This window comes from Sapajus apella, unplaced genomic scaffold (genome assembly GCF_009761245.1).
Source record: "Sapajus apella isolate SASKATOON/1434 unplaced genomic scaffold, GSC_monkey_1.0 scaffold2, whole genome shotgun sequence".
NCBI classification, from domain to species: domain Eukaryota; kingdom Metazoa; phylum Chordata; class Mammalia; order Primates; family Cebidae; genus Sapajus; species Sapajus apella.
The window spans coordinates 29960749-29981725 of record NW_022436942.1 but is presented as its reverse complement, the minus strand read 5'-3'; the positions used below and the strand labels follow the sequence as shown (position 1 = coordinate 29981725).

Here is a 20977-nt window from a genome sequence, read left to right as displayed (position 1 = left end):
TGGCTTTCTCATGCTCACTGTTCATTCATGTTTCTCCAAAATCCACAGGCAAGCAAGTGTTCTGATATGCATTTATATTTAGATGTGAAGAGCTTAAAATATATAATACATGCATTATCTCCTAAATGTATTTTTGTAAAGGTACAGATATATTTGTTTCTTCATTTGGGAAAATAACTTCCTTGCAACTAAAACAATCTATTTTAAATTTTGACACCTCACTGTTTAGTAGTTAAATGCTTAGCTGAACACAATAAGCCTAAAATATATGTATCATCTGATAAATACTGTTCTAGTGCATTTTTTACACTGTGAAGGTCATGGAAACTGAAGAGAAGCAGTAAGTTAAAAACCTTAGACACTATGCACATGATAAAGGCATCCCTCTTCAGTCCTTTCCATCCTATAACTTAAAGAAAACACAATACACTTGTTTGAAAGTAATTATAATAAAGGTAAGAAGACCTTTCACTTTATATTAGACACATTTTCTTTCTCATTTGTGTGATTAACATTTGTCATGTGAATATTCCAAATCCACCCTTTTTTCAAACTTAAAGATTTAACTTTACCCTACCAGAGTCAATGAATACCACCAGTATAAAAGTTTCCAGATTACAAGGAGGTGAACTGACATAAAAACAAAAAAAGTCTTTGTTTTCCTAGGAGTTCAATGTTTAATATGCATTTCTAGTTCTATCTTGTAGGCACATAGTCTTTTCCCTTAAGGAGAGCTCAAGGTTGCAGTGAGCTATGATCACAGCACTGTACTTTCACCTGGGCAACAGAGCCAGATCCTGTATCCAAATAAAATACTAAAACTTAGGGCAAAGTGGTAAAAAGGAAAATTCTGGTTGTCCAAATTATTATTTCATAGATATCCTAAATTTAATTTGTCACGAATTTACCAAATATTCAAGTTGACATCTGACTAATGCAGAGATTTACCAACATAAGAAACTGTGATTTATAGCATAACTATTATTAATATTTGCAAGACTACTGTTTTCTTCTATGCCATATTGGATACGTATCTCTGTTTCTGTAAATGTCATAGATCTCTCTTTCACAGTTATTCCTTCTATAAGCCTACCATTTCAGGCATTTTAGGAAAGAATTCCCATATGACCAAACTGACATCTGGCATTTTTTATAAAATTGGTTAAATTTACTTTTGAATATATATTTGAGGAACAGATTCACGTGCACAATTATTTGATACACATGTGCAGCATAACTAGAAATACCAAGTATACCATCTTTAGAAAAATCTCAATACCACAAAACAGAAATCATCTTTTAGAGGGCTTTATTTACTTTACCGTTAAGCCTTTATTTTGGTTTGTCTTCTAGGTTAGGGTGGAGGAGATCATACTCTGTTGTTTAGTGTGAGAAAATGTGACAGGAGTTTTTTATTTCTTTCTATAGATTCTTTACAGATTAAAAGAAAGGTTTCAGCTTTCTTTAAGACAAGATAAAGAGAAAAACCAGGAGATCCACCTATCGCCCATCACATTACAGCCAGCACTGTCTGAGGCAAAGACAGCCCACAGCATGGTCCAACCTGAGCAGGCCCCAAAGGTACTGAATGTAGTCGTGGACCCTCAAGGCCGAGGTGCTCCTGAGATCAAAGCTACCACCGCTATCTCTGTCTGCCCTTCTCCTTTCAAAATGAAGCCCATAGGACTTCAGGAGAGGTAAGAGCTTGTTCTGTATCCCCTACATGTGGCTTTTTATAAAAAGAGTATTCATCAACTAAAAAAGAAAGAACTAGCAATGATTGACATAATTGGGTAGAATCGTTCGCCACTAACTGGACACTTAGATGAAATAGTGTTTCTTATCTCCCAAAAGAATCCAACTGTGTTAGATAAAATCTGTTAGGTAAATCTGATTCTGTTAAGCATGTCTAGATCCAAAATGGTGTAGATCCAAGCAAAATTCATCTTCAGCTACAAGACAGTTTCTAGCTTATTGAGGTTCATTGACCCCACAAGATGCTGTCTTGTTTAATTGTCATGAAACTCTGGTAGGTAGAGGGACTGGGAATGAACTCAGGGTGTTTCCTACAAAAGCCCACATTGTCTGGAGTCAGACAGAAGGAGTCTATGTCTGCCATGGATTAATTCTTTTTTAATTTTAGCTCTATTTTTTTTTTTTACCACAACAAACATTCATTATCAAGATCCATGACACTGGACAGGCACAGTGGCTCACGCCTATAATCCAAGCACTTTGGGAGGCTGAGGCAGGTGGATTACTTGAGACCAAGAGTTGAAGACCAGCCTGACCAATATGGCAAAACCCCATCTCTACAAAAATTAGCCGGTTAAGGTGGTGCACCCCTATAATCCCAGGTACCTGGGAGGCTGGGGTGTGAGAACTGCTTGAACCTGGAGGCAGAGGTTGCAGTGAGCCAAGATGGTGCCACTACACTCCAGCCTGAGCAGCAGAGTGAAACTCTGTCTGGAAAAAAAAAAATCAATGTTATTATTTTTGTTGCCTTATTTTTTTTTTTGATATATTATACATGTGATTCACTTTATACTGATACATTTCCATTAAAAGCAAATCCAGTGTAAGAAAACTAGAATATGCAAAATACATAAACAAAGAATTAATTCTTTGCTTCTCAAAAATGTTAAGTAAAGCTTTCACATAGTATTTCTTAAAATAAGAAGCTTTAATTTTATATTTAAAATAGGATTTGTAGTATATTCTACTTTGAACACCAGGGTAGTGGGAGAGTAAGTTCTTAAGGTAATATCCAAGGTTCATTCTCCTCTTATTTTTCTATGTCTCCATTTTATATCCCTGTATTTTTTGTTGCCTTAGGTTTTTAAGTCACGTATATAAATTTTGAATATATTTCTCATGATACATCACATTGCCCTATGCAAATACTTACGGTTTACACACGCAAACACACCCTTTAAAAAATATAGCGTGGGGTTTTAAGAACTGCAGAATACAAAATTGATCCTTCATAATTATTTGAAAGAATTGCCAAGGAACAATGAATGACGTAAAGATAAAGGTATTTGTTTATCTCTGAAGATCCTTAAAAACCGAACACTGACTCAACAGCAGGAAGAAAACAGAGATTGATCAAGTCATCCTTTCCACTTCCTCCCCTAAAATACTTGTTGGTTTCTTGATGGATAATGTGGGTTTCCATGTGACATTCACTTACATAGATATCACTAAACTGCTTTTTGAGATTCGGTGTGGAAAGGTAGACAAGATGGAACTTTCTCCCTGAGGCTATCTTGGAGTCAAGAGAAATGGATTCCAAACCCAGCCCTGCTATTCCTGGATTAGATGACCTCACCTGAGTCATTCACTCATCTGGGCCTCATTTTCTTCTAAAAGATGAAGAGGTTTAACTTGATTTTTTAGCTTCTTTCTGGTTCTTTTACTCTTGTTATCCAAATTATTGTTGTGCATTTACGTTTGCTTCAAAGAGGAACTTTGAAACAGAGACCTGGGCATCAGTGATGAGCTAAGCTTTGGTGGCAACAAAGGTCTTCAGGCAATAGGAGGCCATGTTGCCTCTAGTAGAACGAAGGGTCATAATAAAACCGATTAAAAGTCAAATTTTTATTACCATCATGCACTACCAATTCTAAGCAAGGTCATTGTCTTAGAATTGCTTAGACAATTGTCTCAGCAATTTTCTAAGGAGGTAGCCATTTTCAGCATCCTGCCCTCTGTAGACCACTACAGGACATGTTGGTCTACAATTTAAAGGAGCATACGATTGAGTATTCATTTATTCATTTCATTAAAGTGAATCTTTGAGAAGGGAGAATACAAGGACAGAATCATACCCATCTCTTTGGTCCACCTGGGGCATTCTAGCAGAGCAAGTGCATAATCAGCATTAAATAGATTCTCTGTCCCCTGATCTACAACTTCCCCACTTCCTACACCTCACCTCCTACTTTGTTCCACCTCAGAACAGGGGAAGACTATTCTCTCCACAAGGGCTTCAGGCGATTCCCCCCAACCCTAATAACTTCATCAGTCTTCCTCTTCTATCTTCAACTGTACCCTCTTTGCTAATGCTGTTCCCTCAGCATTCTTTTTGTATTAAAGAAACTCCCATAATCGAATTCCTTCTCTGGTGCTTGTTTTTCCTTCCTTTCTCAAATACATGTCTTTTTTTTAATTGCATTTTAGGTTTTGGGGTATATGTGAAGAACATGCAAGATTGTTGCATAAGTACACTCGTGGCAGTGTGATTTGCTGCCTTCCTCCCCATCACCTATATCTGGCATTTCTCCCCATGCTATCTCTCCCCAACTCCCCACCCCACACGGTCCCTCCCCTATTTCCCCCTAACAAACCCCAGTGTGTAGTGCTCTCATTGCATCCCTCTGTCCATATGTTCTCATTGTTAACCACCCACCTATGAGTGAGAACATGCGGTGTTTGATTTTCTGCTCTTGTGTCAGTTTGCTGAGAATGATGGTTTCCAAGTTCATCCATGCCCCTACAAAGGATGTGAACTCATCGTTTTTTATGGCTGCATAATATTCCATGGTGTATATGTGCCACATTTTCCCTGTCCAGTCTATTATCAGTGGGCATTTGGGTTGGTTCCAGGTCTTTGCTATTGTAAACAGTGCTGCAATGAACATTCGTGTGCAGGTGTCCTTAAAGTAGAACGATTTATAATCCTTTGGATATATACCCAGTAATGGGATTGCTGGGTGAAATGGAATTTCTATTTCTAGGTCCTTGAGGAATCGCCATACTGTCTTCCACAATGGTTGAACTAATTTACACTCCCTCCAACAGTGTAAAAGTGTTCCCATTTCTCCACATCCTCTCCAGCATCTGTTGTCTCCAGATTTCTTAATGATCGCTATTCTAACTGGCGTGAGATGGTATCTCAGTGTAGTTTTGATTTGCATTTCTCTAATGACCAGTGATAATGAGCATTTTTTCATATGTTTGTTGGCCTCATGTATGTTTTCTTTTGTAAAGTATCTGTTCATATCCTTTGCCCACTTTTGAGTGGGCTTGTTTGTTTTTTTCTTGTGAATCTGTTTCAATTATTTGTAAATTCTGGATATCAGCCCTTTGTCAGATGGGTAAACTGCAAACATTTTTTCCCATTCTATTGGTTGCCGATTCACTCTAATGACTGTTTCTTTTGCCGTGCAGAAGCTGTGGAGTTTGAGTAGGTCCCATTTGTCTATTTTGGCTTTTGTTGCCAATGCTTTTGGTGTTTTGGTCATAAAGTCCTAGCATACGCCTGTGTCCTGAATGGTTTTGCCTAGATTTTCTTCTAGGGTTTTTATGGTGTTAGGTCTTATGTTTAAGTCTTTAATATATCTGAAGTTAATTTTAGTGTAAGGTGTCAGGAAGGGGTCCAGTTTCTGATTTCTGCACATGGCTAGCCAGTTTTCCCAACACCATTTATTAAACAGGGAATCCTTTCCCCATTGCTTGTTTTTGTCAGGTTTGTCAAAGATCAGATTGTTGTGGATATGTTGTGTTGCCTCTGAGGCCTCTGTTCTGTTCCATTGGTCTATATCTCTGTTTTGGTACCAATACCATGCTGTTTTGATTACTGTAGCCTTGTAGTATAGTTTGAAGTCTGGTAGTGTGATGCCTCCCACTTTGTTCTTTTTGCTTAGAATTGACCTGGCTATGCGGGCTCTGTTTTGGTTCCATGTGAAGTTTAAGGTGTTTTTTTTCCAGTTCTGTGAAGAAGGTCATTGGTAGCTTGATGGGGATAGTGTTGAATCTGTAAATTGCTTTGGGAAGTATGACCATTTTCACGATATCGATTCTTCTTAACCATGAACATGGAATGTTTCTCCATCTGTTTGTGTCCTCTCTTATTTCGTTGAGCAGTGGTTTGTAGTTCTCCTTGAAGAGGTCCTTTACATTCCTTGTTAATTGTATTCCTAGGTATTTTATTCTCTTTGTGGCTATTGTGAATGGCAGTTCGTTCTTGATTTGGCTCACTTTAAGTCTGTTATTGGTATATAGGAATGCTTGTGATTTTTGCACATTGATTTTGTATCCTGAGACTTTGCTGAAGTTGCTTATCAGTTTCAGGAGATTTGGGCTGAGATGATGGGGTCTTCTAGATATACAATCATGTTATCTGCAAATAGAGACAATTTGACTTCCTCCTTTCCTATTTTAATACCCTTTATTTCTTTTTCTTGCCTGATTGCTCTGGATAGAACTTCCAGTATTATACTGAATAGGAGTGGTGAGAGCGGGCATCCTTGTCTAGCACCAGATTTCCAAGGGAATGCTTCCAGTTTTTGCCCATTCAGTATGATATTAGCTGTTGGTTTGTCATAAATAGCTTTTATTATTTTGAGATATGTTCCGTCAATACCTAACTTATTGAGGGTTTTTAGCATAAAAGGTTGTTGAATTTTGTCAAAGGCCTTCTCTGCATCAATTGAGATAATCATGTGGTTTTTGTCTTTGGCTCTGTTTATGTGGTGGATTACATTTATAGACTGTGTATGTTGAACCAGCGTTGCATCCCCGGGATGAAGCCTCCTTGATCATGGTGGATAAGCTTTTTGATGTGCTGTTGCAGTCAGCTTGCCAGTATTTTATCAAAGATTTTTGCATCTATGTTCATCATGGATATTGGCCTGAAGTTTTCTTGTTGAGTCTCTGCCAGGTTTTGGTATCAGGATGATGTTAGTGTCATAAAATGATTTGGGAAGCATTCCCTCTTTTTGGATTATTTGGAATAGTTTCAGAAGGAATGGTACCAGCTCCTCTTTGTATGTCTGGTAGAATTCGGCTGTGAACCCATCTGGACCTGGGCTTTTTTTGGGTGGTAGGCTCTTAATTGTTGCCTCAACTTCAGACCATGTTACGGGTCTGTTCAGAGTTTCAGCTTCTTCCTGGTTTAGGCTTGGGAGGAGGCAAGTGTCCAGGAATTTATCCATTTCTTCCAGCTTTACTAGTTTATGTGCATAGAGTTGTTTGTAATAATCTCTGATGATGGTTTGAATTTCTGTGGAATCTGTGGTGATATCCCCTTTATCATTTTTTATTGCATCAATTTGGTTATTCTCTCTTTTTTATTAATCTGGCTAGTGGTCTATTTTGTTGATCTTTTCAAAAAACCAGCTCCTGGATTTATTGATTTTTTGAAGGGTTTTTGGTGTCTCTATCTCCTTCAGTTCTTCTCTGATCTTAGTTATTTCTTGTCTTCTGCTAGGTTTTGAGTTTTTTTGATCTTGCTCCTCTAGCTCTTTCATTTCAACGATAGGGTGTCAATTTTAGATCTCTCCATGCTTCTCATGTGAGCTTATTGCTATATATTTTCCTCTAGAGACTGCTTTAAATGTGTTCCAGAGATTCTGGTATGTTGTGCCTTCATTCTCGTTGGTTTCGAAGAACATCTTTATTTCTGCCTTCATTTCATTGTTTATCCAGTCAACATTCAAGAGCAAGTTGTTCAGTTTCCATGAAGCTGTGCGGTTCTGGGTTAGTTTTTGAATTCTGAGTTCTAACTTGATTGCACTGTGGTCTGGGAGACTGTTTGTTATGATTTCCTTTCTTTTGCATTTGCTGAGCAGTGATTTACTCCCAATTATGTGGTCAATTTTAGAGTAGGTGTGATGTGATGCTGAGAAGAATGTATATTCTGTGGATTTGGTGTGGAGAGTTCTGTAAATGCCTATTAGGTTTGCTTGGTCCAGGTCTGAGTTCAAGTCCTGGATATCCTTGTTAATTTTCTGCCTGGTTGATCTGTCTAATACTGACAATGGGGTGTTAAAGTCTCCCACTATAATTGTGTGGGAGTTTAAGTCTCTTTGTAAGTCATTAAGAACTTGCCTTATGTGTCTGGGTGCTCCTGTATTGGGTGCATATATATTTAGAATCGTTAGCTCTTCTTGTCGCATTTATCCTTTTACCATTATGTAATGTCCTTCTTTGTCTCTTTTGATCTTTGTTGCTTTAAAGTTTATTTTATCAGAGATGAGAATTACAACTCCTGCTTTTTTTTTTGCTCTCCATTTTCTTGGTAAATCTTCCTCCATCCCTTTATTTTGAGCCTTTTTGTATCCTTGCATGTGAGATGGGTTTTCTGGATATAGCACACCAATGGGTTTTGGCTTTTTATCCAATTTGCCTGTCTGTGTCTTTTGATTGGGAAATTTAGTCCATTTACATTTAGGGTTAATATTGTTATGTGTGAATTTGATACTACCATTTTGGTGCTAGCTGGCTGTTTTGCCCATTAGTTGATGCAGGTTCTTCATTGTGTTGATGCTCTTTACCATTTGGCATGTTTTTGGAGTGGCTAGTACTGGTTGTTCCTTTCTATGTGTAGAGCCTCTTTCAGGAGCTCTTGTAAAGCAGTCCTGATGGTGATGAAATCTCTGAGTACTTGCTTGTTCCCAAAGGATTTTATTTTTCCTTCACTTATGAAGCTTAGTTTGGCTGGATAGGTTATTCTGGGTTGAAAGTTCTTTTTCTTTAAGGATGTTGAATATTGGCCCCCACTCTATTCTGGCTTGTCAGGTTTCAGCTGAGAGATCTGCTGTGAGTCTTATGGGCTTCCCTTTGTGGGTAACCCGACCTTTCTCTCTGGCTACCCTTAGCATTTTCTCCTTCATTTCAACTCTGGTGAATCTGACAATTATGTGCCTTGGGGTTGCTCTTCGTGAGGAATATATTTGTGGTCTCTGTATTTCCTGGACTTGAATATTGGCCTGCCTTGCTAGGTTGGGGAAGTTTTCTTGATTATATCCTGAAGAGTACTTTCCAGCTTGGATTTATTCTCTTCGTCAGATACAGGTACACCTATCAAATGTAGATTAGGTCTTTCACTTAGTCCCACATTTCTTGGAAACTTTGTTCATTCCTTTTTATCCTCTTTCCTCTAATCATGCCTTCTCATTTTATTTCATTGAGTTGATCTTCAACTTCTGATATCCTTTATTCTTGGTCAGTTCAGCTGTTGAAACTTGTACATGCTTCATGAAGTTCTCGTGTTATGTTTTTCAGCTCCATCAATTCACTTATATTCCTTTCTAAGTTGTCTATTCTCATTAGCATTTCGTCAAATCTTTTTTCAAGGGTCTTAGTTTCTTTGCATTGGGTTAGAACATGTTCTTTAGTTCACAGAAGTTTCTTACTGCCCACCTTCTGAAGTCTGATTCTGTCATTTCATCACACTCATTCTCTGTCCAACCTTGTTCCCTTGCTGGTGAGAAGTTGTGATCCCTTGTAGGAGGAGAGGTGTTCCAGTTTTGGGTGTTTTCATCCTTTTTGCACTGGTTTCTTCTCATCTTTATGGATTTATCTACCTGTCGTCTTTGTAGTTGCTGACTTTCAGATTGGGACTCTGAGTGGACGTTCTGTTTGTTGATGATGAAGTTATTTCTGTTTCTTAGTTTTCCCTCTAACAGTCTGGCCCCTCTGCTGTAGGATTGCTGAGGTCCACTCCAGGCCCTGCTTGCCTGGGGTTCACCTGCAGCAGCTGCAGAACAGTAAGAGTTGCTACCAGTTTCTTCCTCTATCTTTGTCCCAGAAGGATACCCGCCAAATGTCAGTCTGATCTCTCCCTTATGAGGTGGCTCTTTGGATATACAGGGGTCAGGGAGCTGCTTGAGGAGACAGTCTGTTCTTTATGGGAGCTCAAGTGCTGAGCTGTGAGCTCCATTGTTCATTCAGAGCTGCTGGGCAAGTACGTTTAGGTCTGCTGCAGCAGAACTCATAAACCACTTTTTGTTCTCAGGTGCTCTGTCCCAGGGAGTTAGGGCTTTATTTGTGAGTTTCCGTTGTGCTGCTGCCTTTTTTTTTCAGGGCTGCCCTGCCCAGCAAGGAGGCAGCCTGTTCACTGTCAGCCTGTGGAGGCTTTGCTGAGCTGCTGTGGGCTCCGCCCAGCTGCCGTGTGAACTTCTCTGCAGTCTTGTTTATATGGGCGTAGTTAGAACTGCCTCGGCAATGGTGACCCGCTTCTGTATTGATGGACTCTCTCTGTAATGGCAAATTGCCTTGGCAATGGCGGGTTGCCTTGGCTACGGCAGGCAGCCTCAACAATGGCAGACACCCCTCCCCCACAGAGCTGGACCATCCTGGGTTCAGCTGCGCTTGCTGTGAAACTCTCAATCCAGAGAGTTTCTGATTGCTGTTCTTTTGTGGGGGTGGGACCAGCCGAGCCTGATCACCTGGCTGCCTGCCTCAGAGCCTTTTTTTTTCTTTTTTAGTTGAACAGTCGACTCTATCCCAGGTGTTCCAGTCGCCTGTTGAAAGGGCGCCGGGATCTGTGTGATTTCCCATGTAGCCACTCACTGCGCAGGCTTAAACAGCGGCGCTGAGATTTGTGGCGCTCTTTTTGCCCAGGAATCTCCTGGCCTGGCTCCCTTTTCAGTCCCCTCTTTAATCAGATGAATGGGCGACTTCCCAGGGCTCCAATCGCCAGCCAAAAGGGCACCCAGACCGGTGTATTTTGTACGGAGAACTGCTGGCCGGGGCGCCGACAAAGCAGCTGCGTGGGGCAAAGAAGCCAAGCCGACCAAAAGAACTGTGCTGGCCAAAACAGCTGCGCTGGCGACCTGTGGGGCCCCTCTGCCTGGGAATCTCCTGGTCCGTGGGCAATAAAAATGCGGCGTCCACTCACCCTCTGCGCTTTCACTGGGAGCTGCAACTCCAAGCTGTTCCTAAACGGCCATCTTGCATCTTCCCCCCAAATACATGTCTTAAAAGAACAGACTGTACCTGCTGCCTCATTGCTCTTTTCCCACCTTTCATTCTCGCTGTTTCTTTCACATGCTTGATTATCAAGTTAATTATCGATGGTCTCACTACGAAATCCAAAGCACATGTTTTATTTCCCATCTAGTACTAATAGCTACCTCCTTTTTAAGCTTCTCTCCTCCTTTGGCCTAAAATGCATCATTTTTCTGTTTCTTGATTGGCTACCTTTGGTCTCTTCTGGATTCCCTTCTCTTGTTAACCTCAGAGTTTCATTCTGTGTCCTCTTCTCTCCTCCCTGAGTCATCCAACCACAGCCACTTCTCTTACTATGTTTTAGTGATGCCTGAAAAATTACTTTAGCTTGAATCTACCTTTCTGTTGAAATCCAGACCCATTTTTCACTTCTGAACTGTGCGTTGCTATCCTGACCTTTCTTAAACATAAAACATTCAGAAATGAAACTCAAGACCTTCCTCATTAAATCATTTCTCTTTTTAAATTGTGACCCTCTGAAACCAGTAATATCCTCAGCTCCTCCATGTTCTTTTTTCATCCTCCCCATATAGCCTAACATTATAAAGACCTGGCAGCTTCTCCCAAGTGTTCCCCCGTTTAACCCCAATCCCACTAAGAACTCAGAATCTCCACAGTTCTCCTAACCAGTCTCCCCCTAGTCCCCACCTCAAATTCTGTTTTTTTTCCAGTCAACTCTCTAGACCTCTCAAACAGTGGTCTTCTAAATTATATCTGAGTGTTCCTTTCTTTATAAAATTCTTCAGTGTTTCCATATTGCCTTCTGGAAGAAACTGGTAATTTCTACACATGAAATATGAGGCCCTTTTTAATCTGGCCTTTGCTAGCCTGTGTCCCCCTACCCCCCCCAATTCCTGCTAAATACCCACTTAGACTCATCCCGCTACTTGGACATTTTTCCAGTCACCATGCCATTTCTTTTAAGCCTAAGAATTAATACTTGCCTAGAACCTGTCCTTTTCCCTACTCCTCCTTGCATTGAAGAGTACCACCAGTAGAAGGGGCATGAATCTGGGTCTCCAAATCAAAAAGACAAGAAACACAATTTTACTTTTCTGAAACTCATCCTAAGCTTTTTTTCTAGATGCCGTTTCACCTAAATGGTGGAAACTTAATCTCAACCCTTTTCTGATTCGCCTGACCTACTTCTGGTTTCCTAGGATGTCCTCTACATTTTAAGGAGACTTTCACAACATGAAGAGTAAGGCCACCACATTGTTCCCTGTTGCTATTCAGGTAGCCCATTCATTTTCTGCAGTTTCTTTCTCCTTTTCTCTCTTTCTCTTTGTCAGTTGTATCCAAACCACTCTTATATGCCCAAGAATCATCTCACTGCTCTACCCCAAAGGGAGGCACAGGAAAACCTGGGCATGTGTAAGACATGATCCCCCAGAAACGCTTTGCAGCCACTCCTTCTCATGGCTCTACCAAGGATCACAGTCCGCCTACTAAAGGTCCCCCATTTCCCAGGGCTCAGCTGTGAAGCATACAGGGTCTCACTGGTACCTGCACCCACAAAGCAGCTCCTGTAACACTGCACCCTCCCCTGAGCCATGGACTTTTTTTAGGCTTTGGGAATAGAAAACCCTACTCTGACTTATTTCACATTCTACTTTATCTGACATCCACACTCTGAGACTCCATCTTTCACCAAGGCCCTGGCCTTTAGAACACAAAGCCCATGGCAGGACTCAAATTTCCCTGCTTTCTGCTCTCAGATTTCTTCAAAGACAATGATACACCAAAAGACCCTGGCAGCCTGAATACAGTGAAGGTCCAAAGGTGAAAGTGGGAGTTAGGAATATAAGGAGGGGAATTTAAGTATCACTTCCTCTTGGAAGCCAATTGGAGGCTGCCTCTACCTCCTTCTCCTTCTTCCTCCAGCCCAGTACTGATTCAGCTACTTCTCTTCAGTTACCCCTGCTTTAGTTCAGTAACCCTGTGTGCATACAGTATTTATAGCACTTTTTTGTTGTCTTTTAAGTTCTGGTTTACTAATCTGTTGTAGTCAATAGACTCTAAGCTTCTTGAGGACACATAGATGATTAAATGTCTCCTTATCTTTTACATGTAGGACATAATTTCTGGAGACCAGGAGCTCCTGGAAATATATGCCTGAATGAATGAATTAACCAGTTAATTACTGTTATTATGACTAATCTCAGGTCAACTCCCATAGTTATTGGGAAACACTTTGCCTATTCTACCACCCCTTCCTATTCTATTCTCACCCCCATTTTCTACCACAATGCCCTGCCAAGATGACATAATGAAGTTTTAAGAGTGACGAAATTTGAAGAATATACAGTATTCCATGTAGTCAGAAAACTTTCTGGCAGTTTTAAGCCTTAAAATTTAATTTATGTAAATATGTTCTAATGGTGCCTTTAAAATAGTCTCATGTTTAATACCTGTCCATCTTTTGATCCTGGAATGAGGTAATAATCTTCTGCTTATTGTATAAAAGTCTGGCTTCATCAAAATCACCATGAGACCATAAAGGCTGCATTATGAGTCACTTGTCCCAAAAATCTTTTGGATCGTGTCATATAAATCTCTCATCTATGATTGGGAGAATCTATCACTTTGACATCATTAATCATAAAAGATATAGAAACTAAGTGGATGTGCTTAACTGAGTATAAAGAATACACTCTGAATATTATGAAGATTAAAGAATCTTATACAATGAGGAACATATTAGCCATGTATGTTGATGCACACCTGTAGTCCCAGCTACTTGGAAGGTTGAGGTGGGAGGATCACTTGACCCTGGGAGGCAGAGGTTGCAGTGAACTGAGATTGTGCCACTGCACTGCAGGCTGGGTGACAGTGAGACTCTGTTTTTAAAAAAAGGAACATAGCAGTTCTCCTTTTCTCCCTTTTTCCAACTAATTGCTAAATCATATTGATTCTTTCTCCTCCAACTTGCTCATTATTGATTATCTCTTTCTGTAATCATCACCTTGGACCCAGCTCCCATTACTTCATGATTAAATTGTTGTGTCATATAATTATACAAATGATAGTAGGACTAATATATGTAATATGTTTCATATCTATTAGTTTATTTCATCTTATCTGCCTGCATCTAATTCTCTTTGCCCCTTCAATAGTCTTCAGGTTTATCTTGCTATAACAATACTTTTGTTATCACACTTTGCTGTGCAAAAATCCTCATTTGGTTCATTTGCTTATAGAATGAGGCATAGGCCATCTTGTTGGGCCTTGAAGGTCCTACACCATCTGGCCCTGATCATTTGCCCCAAATCCATTTGCTACTACATCCCAAAATCAACCTTCTATTCTATGCTCTGTGTTTCCAGCCCTATCCCACTCAGCGTGCTGTGCGCCTGTCCACATTTGCATGTCTGTTTCCCTTGTCCTTTCTCTTCCCTCCACCTACCAAACTTCGGTCTTTACAACCCAACACAGAGCTTATCCCTGCTACTGGCCATGGAACCTATTAGCGCCCACAGTGATTTATAACACCTAGAAATTCTCATATAGACCACCCCTTTAGCAATGATTTTAATCGAACCGTCATTCAGAAAGGGACTTGAACTGGTTTTTAAGTGGTTTGACTTATTTTTTAAGCAGATGGCAAGAATTTTTAAGAATAGGTACTGGGCTCAAGATACTCTTGTGTCTCCCGTGATTCCTGTAAATCCTGGTACATAGTAAACACTTAAAATTTTTTATGGAGTTAACATTGCTTCACATCTGAAGATCTCATATATTTCTAAAGAATCTTCCATAAGAACAAATAGCTTAATGATAAACTATAGACCCAAGTCTCTGAGCTAATACTACCTCTGACACTTATTAAGTAAGTGGCTTGACAGGTTAATTAAGTCCTCTATGGTATAGTTTTCCCAATCTATAAAATAATATCTGCTCCACCGTACTTCAAAGGATGCTGCAAAATTAACTATCAATACCAAATGGCATGGTATCTTTGAGAAGGAAACAGAAATCTAATATTCTTTTTGGTTTTGTTCTCTGATTCCATTTCTCAAGCCTACACTAGGTCAGTTATTCTTTTGAACACAGGAGTTGAAGCTCGTTTTCTACTGAACTACTACAGTTGAGCCTGTCCTATAGCATCATATTTTAACTCTCAATTGACATAGTTTTTTTCATCCTATTTATAAATATACAGTTATGTGTAACTGGTAAATGCACACTTATAAATTGGCCATTAAATATCTAATAAATAGTGGTGTCAATTCTAGTCTAACAAATGCATTCATTTCTGTGGTGAGTCCAGCGACAAATTCAAATGCTTGCTTTGTAACTACTACATATGTAAGTTGGAACCTGTTTATTCACCTGTATCGAGGAGCGTAGCATGTGCCTAACACAGCTCTTGGGACAGTTAAGCTACTCAACAAATATCACGCAGCTGGCACAGTGTGAGGCCACAGTCAGCTCATGTTCCCTCTCCTCTTTTGTCCCACCCTTGTGCTCCCAAAATGCTCCACTGAATCACTCCCGGGGAAACTGCATGCATGCTCAGTTCCAAAAGTCCATTAAATGAGGAATCACATTCAGACTCTAGGAAGTATATTTTCTTCAGTGGGAAAACAGAGAACTTATGAATCTGAAAGGTTTTGCACATTTCCCCTTTGGGCTACTACATCACTAATGGCCAATTTTGTGGAAAGGAAATCAACAGGCAAGTTAGATATGCCCACATTATTTCCTCATTTTTTTCACTTGATTTTCTATTATGAGTAAACACTGAGCAAGGACAGTTAGAGAACTGTCTAGAAAGGAAGGGTGGCACATTGTAACATGGCTCTCTCCATCCTGACTGCATTTCTCAGTGGAGTGAGCTAGCAAGACTATGACATTCATGGGCATTTTCTCCTATCACAACAGAGGCCTCGGCAGGCCCCCAAGGGTTGCTGATATCCAACGAATAAACAGTCTCTTAACTTTTCTTAAGCTGTACCGTAATAGGTTATACGTGTTATGGTTTACAATAAATACTGTGCAAAGGATACAACACCAAGGAATGTGAATCTAAAGACTTCCTTAGGGATTGCTGAGCTTGGGAGATGTTTATCAGAACTAGAAATTTTTCTGCAATGGTAGAAGCAATGAAAAGACAGCTCCTGCCAAGAAAACGTTGACCATTCTACATCCAAACTCAAAGACTTTGTGTACTACAATTTCCTCCAGTCAAGGCAGAATGTCCTGATGTCTGTGACTGGCTTTCCCTAGTAGAGGTACATTTTGATGTTCAAAATTTTTGACTTGGAAAGTCTTTAATCATTCTTCTACTGATCTCTTTTTGGGACATAAGGGTAAAGAGAAGGGACTAGAACAAATATGACTGCATATCAGAGCATAAAGTGTAAAAAATACTCTGGAGATTAAAATCTGTATTCCTGGCTGTACATGATGGCTCAGACCTGTAATCCCAGCATTTTGGGAGGCTAAGGCAGGAGAATCATTTGACGCTAGGAGTTCAGGACCAACCTGGACAACATAGTAAGACCCCATCTCTACAAAAATTTTTTGACAAATTAGCCAGGCATGTTGGTGTTTACTTGTACTCCCAGATGCTCAGGAATCTGAGGCAGGAGGATCTGCTGAACCTGGGAGTACAAGGTTGCAGTGAGCTGTGATCGCATGACTGTACTCCAGCCTGGGCAACAACAGAGTGAGGTTCTGTCTTGGGGGGAAAAAAAAATCTGTATTCATTAAATAGACCCATCATTGAAAATAGATCCAACTCTCTCATTTTCTGTCAAATGAAACTGGGGCCCAGAATCTTCTCTCTTAGGTCTTAGGTGAGGTTCTGTAAAAGCACAGCCTAAGACAAGGGCTCTTGTCCAAATGATGTGTTGAGAAGACGCTCTCAGGGGAAGCCTATTAGTAAAGCAGGGCAAGCAGAACAGAGAAGAAGACAAAGAGGTGGTGGCAGCAGCCATCTACCCTCAGCCTGCTCACACAGGGATCTCTGAGCACGAGTGACCCCTCAGGGACAGTGGTCTCACCTTGAGGCGAGGAGGCTGAGCCTTTGCACCCTCATGCCAGCCAGCCACTGACTCCAGGCCACCCGGGGTGGTGAGGCATAACTTCCTAGGCGTCCCTGGACTCAGCAACATCCATCAGCTGAGAGGGCTGCTCCACTGAAGTGGCAGCTGGACATCACTAACAGGCTACCTTCCCTACAGTAGAGGAGGAGAGACTGGGGCACCAGCCACAGAAAGGCAACCTGTGTGTGGCACAAACAGCACTACCGTGCTTGCCAAAGGTTGCAGCAGAGCTAAGTTTACACTCCGGGTTCCTTTGATCTTCCCAGGCTGTTATAAACATACCACATGGTCTCCTTCAAATAAACACCACTCGTTCTGTTGGAACCTATGACCCAACCGCAGTGAACACAATTTATCAACCATGACTCAGTTGCCCAGACTGATAGCATTATGGATTATAAACATAACACATAGCAAACGTAGAAGTAAATTCCAGTTTAACTCCAAATAACATCAATAAAAATAACTCAATATGCCCTGTTGACACGTCCCATGCATTATCTCATTTCGCCATCCCAAGGGACCTCTTACCTCCTTAGAGTGGAAACTCATGCTCAGAGAGTTTAAGTTACGGCCCTAATAACTTAATAGTAAGTCACTAGGAGTGTGAGGGTGACAAATAGAACGCGAACCCAAGCAGCATTGCTCCAGAGGCTGTACTCCTAGTTAATAATAAATTGTCATGCTTTGAAGGTTGGGAGGAGGTATACACTCCTATAATCTATCGAAAGTCAATTTCAAATTGATCTGTTTAGCAAGTAGGTGTATTATGGAGTGTCACACTGCTTTTCCTCTCGGCAGATTTTATGCTTGGCTTTCAGAAGATTTTTCAGATTTTAAATCAAGCAAAGTGCAATTTCATGAGGTGGATTCAAAACACTCACGGCAGATAACCATTACACTGCCACTCTGGAAGCATATAGTCCTTCTCAGTTTTTTCTTTCATCTGGTTCTTGCCATTCTGGAGGCCTGGTGGTAGTATGACATAAAGGACCAAGAGGAAGGTGAACACAAATAAAACAAATAAGCCAACATGAGGGGGCTATAAGATACTAATTCAGAAAACTCAAGACAGAAAAGGATAGAAGGGTCTCCATATTGTTCAAACATTCTGGCTAATAACGGCCCACTTCACTATGTGTGTGATTGTCAGTGGAGGTGGCAGGAATGGCAGAGAAGTGCATGGCCATGCCTGCCCCCAAGCTGCTGCCCATACTGCTGTAATAGAAGGATGCAGAGACACAGCTGATAGGTTGGACACTAACCTGCCACCGGCCAACCACTGTGCTCATGTATGATCTCAGACAATCTTCACAACATCCCCAAGGCAGGCATTATTTCTATGCCCATCTTGCAGTTATACTCACAGAGACTTAGATCAAGTAACATGCTCAGTGTCACAAAGAAATAAAAATCTAGCTAAAGATACAAATCTTGACAGCCTGGTTACCAAATCTGCATATAGCTACCATGTTCTACCTTCTTCTAGATAATACGGATAACAAAACTTGAACCTTCTGATATTGTTTTTCTATGTCCCCATCCACATCTCATCTTGAACTGTAGCTCCCATAACCCTCACATGCCGTGGGAGGTACCCAGTGGGAGGTAACTGAATCATGGGGGCAGGTTTTCCCCATGCTGTTGTCATGATAGTGAATAAGTCTCAAGAGATCTGATGATTTTATAAAGGGCAGTTTCCCTACACATGCTCTCTTGCCTGCCACCATGTAAGATGTGCCTTAGCTCCTCCTCCGCCTTCTTTCATGATTGTGAGGCCTCCCCAGCCATGTGGAACTGTGAGTCCAGTAAACTTCTTTTTCTTTATAAATTACTCGGTCTGCAATGTGTCCTTATTACCAGTGTGAGAACAGACTAATATACCTTCTATTCTTTCTACAAAATATTTTCATATTTTTATAAAATACTTATATGGGGATTTCCAGAGCTGGGGGAGGCATTGGAAACATGCACAAGCCCTTCATGGACAGTGAGCATCAAGCTGTTCTCTTTATTTGTAGGATTTTATGTAGGTGGATTGGGGTTCTGGAGGGTGAGGAACAAATTTTTCATAGGGCTTTTTACTATAAAAAAAAAAAAAAAACCCACAGGAATGAAGACAAAGTTTTGAAATCTGCCTGAAAATGAATGGCCTATCATGAGACAAAAATGTAATCATGTTAAGTGAGAAAAATGGCAGTGGATACAACACAGGGAGAGTAAAACGGGAGCCAGTATATATGATTAAAGAATTAAAAGTAGAGGAGTTTTGCCTAAAAAGGTAAAAATTGGCAAGCACAGCCCTGGCATAACTTCTCTCCAAGCAGACCCTGAAATGTTTAAGCCATTGTGGCCAAATGAGTCCCAAGACTGTAGACCTGGCAGTCACTGTAAGAGGAATCATGGTAATTGTTCCTTTCCTCTCCTTGCCTTCCCTTTCCCCACTTATGGTCCCTGGCAGAGCAGCAGGAATAAGTCCCACTTCGTCCTCTAAGTGCCATATCTGCCCCCAGACCACCCCTCACACAGGCTGCTTCACCCTGAGGTTCAAGCAGAAAGGGTTCCTCAGCCCTTCCCCCCCGACCCCCAACAATCCTTCAACATCCATTAGCTTGCAACCCCTTCCAGGACATTGCTTCCAGCATGACAGGCACTCTCCACTTGTACTCATACCATGGGGGGCAAAATCTAACTACCCTAGGAGCTCTTGTGGCAATTCAATAGGGTATGACCAATATAATATTAGCATTTTGATAAAGTTCTTGTTGTCTTGACCCTAAAGAAGAGCTGACTGTGATACAGTTTTTCAAAATTCTCTTTCTCCGATTCCTCTACGTGTGATTAAATTAGAGTTTTTCTTTGGGAGGTACTAAATGAGGTGCTTTTTCAAATGAGATTTTTTTAAATTTTTGCCAGGGGACCGTGTTCCCTATCTTGATGTACAGATTGACAGAATTAGGTGAAATGGCCTGTTTTGAAGAAGCGTTTTAATTAGGGCAGGTACAGATAATTCCCAGCGTAAGCTCTGCATCCTATTTTAAGAGATACCAGTTCTGAATCTTAGATACTGTGTCAGGAGGTTTTTTTCTTGCAGCTAAACATTTCATTGTATAGCCCCCATGATTCAATTACCTCCCACTGGGTCCCTCCCATGACATGTGGGGATTATGGGAGCTATAGTTCAAGATGAGATGTGGGTGGGGACATAGCAAAACCATATCAGAAGGTTCAAGTTTTGTCATCTGTATCTTCTAGAAGAAGGTAGAACATGTATATAAAGCTATACATTTCGGTGTCCCACAATGTGCATTTTATGAACTGCCTAACATTGCTTTTCTGGGAGTGAGGCACCACTCTCCTCTCATCAGATTTGCCCAGATATTAGCATATGACCTCTAGAGAAGAACAGTGAGGAATCACAAGTCACTTGTGCCAGATTACTTGAGCAAAATTATTTTTCAACTAATAATGGGTTTTTCTGTAATGTAAAAAATACATTTAAATTTATTTATATAAATATAAAACTATGTTTTTCTTTAAATCTTATAAAAATAAATGTAAGGCATCCTTCCCATTTAGCAGTGCAGCATGATTATCTGGGTACAATCTAAACATGGAGAGAGCAGTGTGTTCTCAGTCACATTCTGAAGCTGGTCAAGTTGAAGTTCACGATTGGAGTATGTGGAATTACTTCCCTCTAGTGGAGAACTTCATGTTGACACATTGTTAGCTTGTCTCATCTAAGGAAAAGAAAGCTGATTTTTTTTTTTTTTTTTGAAGCTATAATAACTTTTTTTTTTTTTTGACATCATCCTCTCTGGCGGGTAAGGCATAATCTTTTTTGGTAGATAGCTAAAAAAAAGTCTCAGCGTAGTGATGAAACAGCTATAACTTGAGAATTGACAAATTGGTGACAATTACAATTGACTTTTAAATATGATATACTTTCTGACAATGCTTGGCATCCAATGATTTTCATTTCTCGTTATTATAAGTAATTTTAAGAACAGTGTATCAAATGAAATTATTATTGCTTAATAATGTCTTATATGTATAAATTTATTTAAGCAAACTTTTTCCCCAAATCAGGAATTACAATGCAGGCCTCAAGGATTCTCCCCTTTTCCAGGCCATCCCCATCCTGCCTACCTTACTTTTCATTTCCTGCCTTTTCCCTCTTGGCTCTGATT

General features: G+C 40.4%; 1 protein-coding gene across 3 annotated transcripts in view; it reads left to right on the top strand.

Moving 5' to 3' along the window:
- The window catches only part of PTPRR (protein tyrosine phosphatase receptor type R), a 292025-nt gene that overhangs the window by 172607 nt on the left and 98441 nt on the right, over positions 1 to 20977 (top strand). For all 3 annotated transcript variants that reach the window (XM_032295669.1, XM_032295671.1, XM_032295668.1), the window contains one exon: positions 1429 to 1697. In XM_032295669.1, the coding sequence (XP_032151560.1) occupies positions 1429 to 1697 (269 nt within the window). The remainder of the gene's footprint in view (positions 1 to 1428; positions 1698 to 20977) is intronic.